Raw genomic sequence first — 10927 nt, 5'->3', positions numbered from 1 at the left:
AAAACAGCTCCTACCAAAACCAATAGGAATTGCGGCAACATTTCTACGCAGGTATGTATGAGCATGTGTGAATTTGCAATATGTAAAAATACAAATGTGTTTATACACATACATATGTACACAGGCATATAGGTGTTTTGCATTGCAACATTCAGTTCAACAGCAGCGTGTAAGTAAATTTGTAGATAATTTAGTCAACGTCCTCGCTAAAAAGTTAGACGCAGCAGTTGAGTAGCAAATTGAAAACAAAAAAGGAGAAAAACCGGAAGAATTGAGAATATTGGCGATAAGCTAATGCCTGAAGAGCCCAGATAACAAAAACACCACATAGCTTATTGCTCACAAACAACAAAAATAGACTGTTCGCCTGGTGCTGGCAGTCAGTTACTCATAAGCTTCGTACGGAGTGAATTCGATTTTCTTATAGCTGCGGTACACGAAATATTTTATTCGTGTTTTTTCACAATTTCTGAGAGTTTAAAATCACATTTAGGTGGAGTACATAAAATAAACAAAATAAAACCAATTCTTAAAGCAAAAATAAAAGGCTGAAATAATTGAAAACAAGCTAAAATTAATTAATTAATTTTGATGTTATTTTGTGTTGACTTGTAATTCGCACAGAAAAATATATTGCATACATTATCTATAAAAATATAGGATAGATAAATAATAGAAGAGCTCATAAAGTGCGGTTAATAGTGGTGTGTATGTGTGTGATATTTTTACAAATAATTTAAATTACATACAAGTACCGAGTACACCTGTTTTGTTCCCAACGTATTGCTGCTTATTGAAAAAAAAAAAACAAAAAAAAAAAACAGCTAAAAACGTGAGCGAACAAAGCGCTTGGAGGCGAACGTACAAACGAAAATTGAAGGCAAGAGTGCTGCGCAGTTACCAAGGTGAAAACGTAGCAACGTCAAAAACACTGTATAAAACCGGGACAATCGCACTGTCAATCATCGATGTCGACGCTACAAACGGTAAGCGAGATTGCTAAAACAAGAAATGAAAAGAAACAAAAAAAAAAAAGCAAAATCTAGTGTATTAAAAAGTATTCTCAAAAATCACCCCAGTATTCAAGGGTTGCACTTATTATTCAACTCTCATTCACAGGTAGATCCTATGTAACGTAGTTGTTAGGAGAGCAAATGCGTACATGAGTGTTTTTTTTTTGTTTTTTGTTTTTTGTTTTTGCCAATTGGACTTCGAAATATTTCTGAGATCACCAAGTAACAGCCGCCTAATTCGTATAGGCGGTGTATTACACAGAAGAGCCAATACCTTTTTATCAACAACTTGAAACAAAACAAAAACAAAATGCGAGAGAGGTATGAATTGCACCTAAATACATAGTTTTATTAGTATAATAAGCTGGTATATACTTGGGCGGTTATTGCTAACGACCACAGATTTATCAGTGAACATTCAGAACACATGTTTGTGCATTTGTATATAAAATATAATAAAAATATGGCATGACAAAATTGATAAAGGTCTAGGTTGAATTTGTAAAATATTTTACAACATGCACATGGTCAAGAACAAATGCTGCCAATATGATAAAAAGACGGAGATCTCATTCAAAATGAGAAATGTATTTTTGCAATAATGGCAGTTCGTTCACCCGATGATTTGTGTTAATGATTACTCATTGATTTTGGATTGATTGGAGGTTAATGTCTTCGTATTAGACGAAACCGAAAGTAAACGAATGTTTAAATCTCCTGTAAAAAACAAGTCTAAACGAGTTCTTAGTACAGTCTAATCTTGATAATTCGGACAGCGCGGTAATCCGGACACCAAAACGTTTTCTATTGAAGTCTCTGTAATCCGTACCTCTAAAATTCGGACACTTCTTTATTTTCCAGTGAATATGCTGAAATAAAAAGGAATTCCGTTATTTTTTTTTATTTTCTAAAGGGGACTCCCCTGCTAACTACCAGGTGTATAAGCTTAAATCCGCTGATTGCTCGTAGATGGCGTTAGTGAGCATATCAAGTTACCATAGAAATGCCATTTTTTTTTGCATGGGTTCGACACCTGTTTACATCAATCACTGCACATCATCAGTGATTTCATACAGCAACACACTTTTTTCCTTGTGTAATCATGTCTAATTTTGTGCCAAAAAAAGAGCATATGCGGGAAGCTCTATTTTTTTGCTTTAATTTGAAGAAATCGGCTGCCGAATCGCATCGAATGCTTGTGGAGGCCTATGGTGACAGTGAATTATCGGAAACAACTTGCAGAGACTGGTTTCGTCGGTTCAAAGACGGCCATTTTGACTTGAGTGACAAGAAGCGTGAAAATCGGCCCAGAAAAGTTGAGGACCATGAATTGCAGGCTCTTTTGGATGAGGACGATACCCAATCGCAAAAAATGCTTGCCGAGCAGTTAGGTGTCACTCAACCAGCCATTTCCATGCGTTTACGTGCCATGGGAAAGGTCCAAAAAGTCGGAAAATGGGTACCCCATGAATTGAACGATAGACAGATGGAGCGACGCCAAAACACATGCGAAATCTTGCTGGCTAGGCATCGTTCGTTCATAGAAAATCGTTCCTGCATCTTGTGGTGACTAGCGATGAAAAGTGGATATACTTTGAGAATCCTAAACGAAAAAAGTCATGGGTCGATCCCGGCCAACCATCAACTTCTTCATCAAGACCTAATCGCTTTGGACGCAAGACGATGCTGTGCGTTTGGTGGGATCAGCAGGGTGTCGTTTACTATGAGCTGTTGAAACCTGGTGAAACTGTTAATTCTCATCGCTACCACCAACAACTCATCAAATTGCGCCGTGGTTTGCGTGAAAAAAGGCCTCGTTATGAACAAAGACATGTAAAGCTGATTTTCCTCCACGACAACGCCCCATCGCACACGTCAAGAATGGTCCAAAACTACTTGGAGACAATCAATTGGGAGGTGCTACCTCATCCCGCTTATTCATCAGACCTGGCCCCTTCGGACTATCATCTGTTTTTATCGATGGGTCACGCGCTCGCCAAACAGCACTTCGATTCGTACGAAGACGTCCGGAAATGGCTTGACGAGTGGTTCGCCTCGAAAGATGAAGAATTCTTTTGGCGTGGTATACACAAATTGCCCGAGAGATGGGAAAAATGTATAGCTAGCGAGGGCAAATACTTTGAATAAATTATTTTTTTGCTTTCTATAAAAAAAAGGATTTTTTTTTACTAAAAAACAGCGGATTTAAGCTTATACACCTGGTACTTTGCGTGAATAGTGCGTTTAAGTGCTCGTCAGCCTCCTAGTTCATATTCATAAACATATTTGCGTAACGTGTAGTTCAGTAGCTAATTTCAAACATTAACTCCATAATTTCTTTAACTGTGGACTGTATAAATTTAACTATGGCACCAGCAGCTAAGAAAAAACATACGTTTTTAACGATAGACCAGAAAAAAGAAGTTCTTAAGAAACTAAGTGAAGGACAGTCAATTCGACGGCTAGCTGCGCAATACAATGTAGGTAAATCTACAATTTCGGACATAAAATCAAGTGGATTAAAGATTGATAGGTAAAAAACGAAAACATTTTGTAAGAAGAGTTTACACTCCTTTGATTATATTTTGCAGTTACATTGCCAGAACAGAATGTGGCCTTGGAAAGCGTAAAACTATGCGACCTGCGGAGTTTGAAAAGATGGAAGACCACTTGTATAAATGGTTTGTAAACGCAAGACGAAACAATGCACCGATTTCCTCGGAAATCATCAAAGAAAAGGCCAAACTATTCTGTTCCTAAATTTACGGACAAAGTGTGGAATTTGTGGCTAGTAATGGTTGGTTTAGTAATTTTCGCTCCCGATATGGAATTAAATTCTTAAAAATATCTGGCGAAAAACTTTCCAATGATTCTACTGCTGTGCAACCCTTTATTGAAAAATTGCGAAAGAAAATTGCAGAAATGGGCATTACGTATGAGCATGTTTGTAATGGAGAAAACTTGGAGAAAAACCCCTTGCATTGCATAATGAAAAATCCGCACCCGGGCGCAAAATTGGAAAAGAAAGAGTAACACTTCTAGTTTGCTGTAATGCAACCGGAGAACATAAGCTTCCATTTTTCATGATAGGGAAAGCCAAAAACCCCAGAGCGTTTAAAAAAGTAAACCTTCCGCTGGGTACTCCCATACCAAAAATGCTTGGATGACAGAGAAAATCTTTAAAAATTGGTTTGAAAACTCATTCGTTAAAGAAGTAAAGCGTTACTTAAAGGAAAAGAATTTACCAGCCAAAGCCATTTTACTGCTAGACAATGCAACTTGCCATCCTCAATCACTGTCGGATGTCGATAAGCACATATGTATATGTACATATGTTATGTTTTTGCCACCAAACTGCACGGCTCTTATACAGCCAATGGACCAAAATGCTATCCGAATTTTAAAGACAAACTATCGGAAAAGTTTTTTGTCTCTACTTTTGTCCAGCCCAATGAGCAATCTCCCGGAATCTTTAAAAAACTTTACATTAAAAGATGTGGCTTTTTTATCGTCTAATGCTTGGAAAAATGTGGATGAACGCGTGCTTATAAAATGTTTTAACAAAATTCTTTATGACGAAGAATGGGACTCAGATGATGATTTGCCTCTTGCGATGCTACGGCCCAGCAGCTCAACTAAAATAATTGATCTTCTTGTTGAAATATCCCCTGATGTATATAATGATAACGAGATTACTGAGTGGTTGAATGACGACACTGATTTCGATATTAAGAAGATAACGAGAACAGCAGTCTTGACGAAAATGAAAGTCAAGATCCTAAAATTTCGCACTCTCAAGCTATTGTCGGATTTGATAGTTGTATTAAATATGCAGAGGAACAGGAATTTTCATCCGGAGACATTTTAAAACTTGTGAGTCTCAGAGATATTGCCTTCAGAAAGAGAAATGAAACAAAATTGCGGCAAACGAATATATTGAATTATTTTACGGCCGAATAAAAACTAATATATGTACATATAACTCATTGAATATTAATCAATTTAAGATTAAATAAAAGTTTATTTCATTTAATTACTGATCTACTGATTTCTATTAAATTTTTTACCCACTCGATAATCCGGAAAATTCGATATTTCGGACAACCTCTGGTATTTAATTGTCCGAATTATCGAGATTATACTGTATTACATTTTTAAGGTTGATGGTCTTAAAAATACCTGCTGCGCGCAACGTTATTCTGCACTTACTTCCTGTAGATCTGCAGGTTAAATCCATTGCTACTCAAAGCGCTATTAGGTTGAAGCCCTATTGGCCTCTGGAGTCAATGTCCTGTAGGACATAGTAGCATCTTGAAGCAGATCTTCCCTTCCTTCTCTGTTCTTCGCACTGATCTCTCCATCCGTAAACTTAGATTTGAGAGTTGTGCTAGGGCTATCTTTCCGACCAGGCAAGACTGGAAGGAGGGGAGAGTCGGCACGGATATATGTACCTCTGTTTTCACTGACGGATTCAAGATGGAATCTGGAGTGGGAGCGGGGCAGGCAATGCAGGCATGCAAAATGCTTCGGGATCGCTGTTGGGAGGGAGATATTAATATTTTTTCCGATAGCCAAGCTGCGATCAAGACCCTGTCGTCGCCGCCGTTGCAGCTCTCTTCTGATGAACTCCTGTAAGGAGGAACTCAAACATCTCGAATGAGCTGGAAACATTTTCCTTATCTGGGTTCCTGGGCACAGAAATATAGAGGGAAATGAAATTGCCGACGAGCTTGCCAGGAACGGGTCGACAGAACCGGATGTCGGTGTCCCTTTGTCCGTTGTTAAAGAGAAACTACACAATTTCTTTCTAAAAAAAGCAGAGAAAGAGACTGTTGAACACTTTCTCCGCAAATGTCCGGCTCTGGCGGTTAGGCGCTTGAAATTCCTTAGCGTGCCCTTTGGGGATGACTTGAAGAAATTGTCGAGCCTAGATCCCTTTTCTCTCCTCCACTACGTCGACAACACTGGATGGCTGTAGAAGGTTTCTCTTCCCAAAAAATTTTTCTTTGCGCAGGTAGTGGTCTACATTATGGTATCAAAACGGCACGTAAGCGCTACTTGAGGTGTACCTGCCGTTTTACCTTCCTGCTATTTTACCTACCTACCTACCTACGAAAAAAAATTCTAAAATTCGATCAGATAATATTTTTGTTGGAACTATTTGGGCTTAATTTTCATAATTTTTCTTGTTGAAAAAATTATTTTGTTGAGCCAGTTCTTAAGGTCCTCTATGTTATCCTTACCCTTCATATTTGTTCAGTTTGACAGTCAGCGGAAAAGATGGTAATCGGCCGGTGCAAGGTCCAGAGAATACTGCGTATGTTCAAGGACTTCCCATTCCAGCTCTTGGAGTGTGGCTTTGACGACTAGTGCAACATGGGGCTTGACATTGTCGTGAAGGTGTATGGTTTTTGACCATGTCGATCAGGTCTTTTCAGTCGAATAGCCTCATTCACGCGGTGTAGCTGGGCAACGTAGAGCTCCTTGTTGACCGCGGCATTCTTTTAGAGCATTTCCCAGTGGGCCATGCACTCTCAGTCCCACCAAACGCACGTCATGAACTTCATTGGATGAAAATCCGGTTTGACTCTCGACTTTGGCGTATCTCCTGGAGCCGCCCACTCCTTTCTTTGCTGCATATTTATATATACATATACACCATTTTTCATCTCCCGTGACGATTCGGTACAAAAAGCGGTGTTTATGGCCGCGTGTTGCTCAATGGCGGGCCAGATGCTGAGAATCAATTTGAAGGCGATTCTCTTTGTATTTTTTGTTGAGCTCAATTTCCCAGGCTCCCAATTTTTCGGTAAATCCCATTGAATAAATTAATTTTTTTCGCCAATTAGTGAGTTATTTTCTTCCGATTTGATTTGAAATGCTCTTCAATGAATAAGGAAGACCTTCCGCTGCGATCTTCATCGACGTCAAAGTCGCCATTTTTGAACTTTGCAATCCATTTCCCTGCTGTACACTAGCCTATGACACCTTCTCTATATAGGTCGCAAATGTCCCGGGCTGCTTCGACAGCTTTTTGACTTTTCATCGAAGAAGAGCAGGTGTCGAAAATGTTTATTTCAGACTCCTGGTTATTCCATTTCTAAGCCTCAAAACTAATAAAAAATTGAATAACTCAAAAATACAAATAACATAATTAGTTTTGTAGAGCAAAAAGAGTTCTATCGATTCAATACTCACCCTTTGCCGAACAGCAAACAAATCGTTGTAAAATAAAGGGAAATATAAAAACGTTATGAACTTATTCCCCAAGCGAATATATTTGATAAAATTAAAGATTTTGGTGGATATACCGATTTGACGTAGTTTATACAGCAACGGTTTTGTTGGACTCTGTCAAAAGCCGTTTTGTTTTCATTTTTTGTTTTCGTTGAATTTTGCGTGTGCAATGGACGCCAAGTTATAAATCAACTGTGGACAAGTCTTTTTTAAACCTGTTTGACACTCCGTTAATATGTTGTTCTCTTCGACCCCATTTGCTAGCCTTTCATTTATTATTTCCATCAGCGCTTTAGCCGCACAATTCTTTTTTCTTTCTTTATCTTTTACAGGGTGGCTGATGAATTTTGCTACATTAAGAAACTCAAATAACTTTTTTTTTTAGTGTATGGAATTCATTTATTTTTTTTCAAGTTGAAGGTCATTAAATTTTATTAAATGTAGCTTAACTAGTTTTAAAAATAATTGAATTTAAGTGCCCCCCATGCTCGTTGACACAAGTGCGGCATCTTAGTAAAAAGTTGTTCATTGCTGCTTTGAGAGTTGCGACAGGAATAGCCGCAATTGTTGCCCGAATGGATTGTTTTAATTCATCCAAATTTGTTGGCTTTGTTTTATAAACTTCTTGTTTACATAAACCCCACAAGAAAAAGTCAGGTGCAGTAAGGTCAGGCGACCTGGGGGGCCAACGAAATTCGGAGTTTCTTGAAATCAGTTTATTGGGAAATTTTCGTCGCAACTCTGTCATAACAGTCTGGGCTATGTGAGACGTTGCCCCATCTTGTTGAAACCACACAGAGTTGAAAGGAATTCTCTTTCGGCGTAGTTCTGGATAGAAAAATTCTTTCAGCATTTTCAAATAACGGTCTCCAGTAACCGTAACGGTGTGACCATTTTCTTCAAAAAAATAAGGCCCGACAATACAGCGTGAAGAAACCGCACACCACACTGTCACGCGAAGAGGATGCAATTCCGTCTCGTGGAGTATCTGTAGGTTAGAAGTACTCCATATTCGACAATTTTGTTTGTTCATATTGCCCTTTAAAAAGAAATGGGCCTCATCAGACATGAAAAGGCAGTTTAACATGTTTTGGTCTTCTTCCACCATTTGCAGGATCTTCTGGCAAAATTCCAAGCGAATCGGCAAGTCTGCTGCATTCAGTTTGTTAACCATTTGAATTTTGTAGGGAAATAAGTCTAAATCTTTGTGCATTATTGTTTGCAAAGACTGTCGGCTGACACCAAGTTGAGCAGATAAGCTTCTTGTTGAAACCCTTGGGTTGCTTTGTATAGCTGCAGCTACAGCAGCGATCGTTTCCTCCGTCCGAACTGGTGGGTTTCGATGCTCTCTCTGTACCAAAACTACGGACTCCAGTGCGTGATAGCGGCGGACTATCCAAATTCTTGTTTGCGTGTCCCAGTTATCCATTTTAATAAATTTTAAAGATCAATCTGCAAATTAAAACAAAAATGGAACAGATAACTTAAAAAGAAAAAAAGTTTCATCAGCCACCCTGTATTATAAGCTTTGCCTTTTACACAAAAATTAGAATACATACATATTTATATAATACATGAAAGTTTACTTACATACTTTGATACATAAATACATTTTAATATTTAGGAATATTACACATAAATTGTTGTACATTCCTGTACAATATAATGCATAAATCGCATATCATTGTTGTGATTGGTTTTCTGCTGACTTAGATATCCAACTTTCTGCCCATCATTTTGGTGGACTTCCTGATTGTCTTCTTTCTTCTGGTATCCCATCTCGAGCTATTTTTATCATTTTTTCTGCACGAGCTTCTGCTCCAGTTGAAACTTCCATATTGAATTTTTTGCAAGTTATAACAAAGCGATACAAAAGCCTTTGAAGATTATCTTCGCAATCAGCTACCAAAACTGTGTAACATATAATTGATATGTTTTCATTGTTCATTTTGTATTCAGCCAATTGTCTTATCTCCGATCCATAATACGATTCAAAAGTTGTGGATTTAAGGAGTCACCTTGGCGTATTCCGGTAGCGCAATTTACATTTTTAGTATATTTACCATTTACCATTATTTTTTTCTGAGTACGTGGTATTGAGATCGCTGATGAATTGTAGGATTTGTCGAGGCGCCTTTCGTTCTTTTAATATTTGCAGCACATCCTCAAGTTTGACTTGATCAAACGCATTTTTAAGATCAACAAAACACATAACACAAAACATATCGAACTCGATTGACTTTTCCATTATTTGTTGTAAAATAAATATACAATCCGTTGTGGACTTGTTTTGACGAAAGCCTTGCTGCTCCTCTTGTTCTTGTAAGTAAGGACGGAGTTGCGACAACAAAATCTTAGTGAAAAGCTTTTGAACTGAGCTTATCAAGATTATCCCGGGATAAATCTGCCGATCATCTTTGGTGCTTTTTTTAAAAATTGGTATCGTAACGCTTGATTGCCACCCTTGCGTATTTTTCATTCTCAATGAAATGTTCAAAAGATGTGCAATCTCTTGATGAAGATACTTTCCACCATACTTAAGCATTTCATTTGCAATACAATCAGGACCAGCAGCTTTTCTATTCTTGAGCATTTTTATTGCAAGTTCAACTTCCTTAGTAGTTATATTTACATCTCTAGATTCATAACCATAAAATGGTGCGGTCGCACAATTCATGAATGATATTCCTCTGTGGTTACTGTGTAAATATGGATCTTCTTTTCTTCTTAATTGGCGCGATAACCGCTTAAGCGGTTTTGGCAGAGTTTAACAAAGCGCGCCAGTCGTTTCCTTCTTTCATGCTAACCGGCGCCAGTTGCACACACCAAGTCAAACCAAGTCCTTCTACACCTGATCTTTCAAACGAAGAGGAGGTCTTCCTATTCCTCTGCTACCGCCAGCTGGTACCGCATCAAATACTTTCAGAGCCGGAGCGCTTGTAGCCATTCGGACGACATGACCCAGCCAACGTAGCAGCTGGATCTTTATTCACTGCGCTATGTCTATGTTGTCGTAAAAAATACATACAGCTCATCGTTCCATTGCCTGCGATATTCGCCGTTGCGAACAATGCAAAGGTCCAAATATCTTACGCTGGATCTTTCTCTCGAACACTCCAAGCGCCGCTTCATCGGATGCTGTCATCGTCCAAGCTTCTGCGCCATACGTTAGGACGGGAATGATGAGAGTATTGTAGAGTGTTAGTTTTGTTTGTCGAGAGAGAACTTTACTACACATTTACCTACTTAGTCCAAAATAGCACTTGTTGGCAAGAAAGATTCTGCGTTGGATTACAAGGCTGACATTGTTATTGGTGTTAATGTTGGTTCCTAAATAAACGTTGTATTTTCCAACCTCGAAATCATAACTGTCAACAGTGACGTGGGTGCCGATACGAGAGTGCGCCGACTGTTTGTTTGATGACAGGAGGTACTTCGTTTTGTGCTCGTTCGCCACCAGACCCATTCGCTTTGCCTCTTTATTAAGTGGTTGTTAAGGCCGATGATGTCAATATCATCGGCATACGCCAACAATTGTACGCTCTTATACAAAATTGTGCCTAAGAAATTAAGTTCTGCCGCTCGTATGATCATTTCCAAAATCAGGTTAAAGAAGTCACGCGACAGCGACAGGGTGACTGTCTGAAACCTCGTTTGGTATCAAATGGCTCGAAGAG

General features: G+C 38.6%; 1 protein-coding gene across 1 annotated transcript in view; it reads left to right on the top strand.

Moving 5' to 3' along the window:
- Positions 1-204: 204 nt before the first annotated feature.
- Positions 205-10927, top strand: part of LOC129248308 (choline/ethanolamine kinase) — a 39953-nt gene continuing 29230 nt past the window's right edge. Inside the window, exon 1 of the mRNA XM_054887806.1 lies at positions 205-986. Coding sequence (XP_054743781.1) covers positions 969-986 — 18 coding nt within the window. The 5' untranslated portion in view covers positions 205-968. The remainder of the gene's footprint in view (positions 987-10927) is intronic.

The sequence above is a fragment of the Anastrepha obliqua genome, chromosome 5 (assembly GCF_027943255.1).
Source record: "Anastrepha obliqua isolate idAnaObli1 chromosome 5, idAnaObli1_1.0, whole genome shotgun sequence".
NCBI lineage: Eukaryota > Metazoa > Arthropoda > Insecta > Diptera > Tephritidae > Anastrepha > Anastrepha obliqua.
Note: the sequence above shows the minus strand (reverse complement) of the source record. Positions and strands in the feature narration are given on the sequence as shown.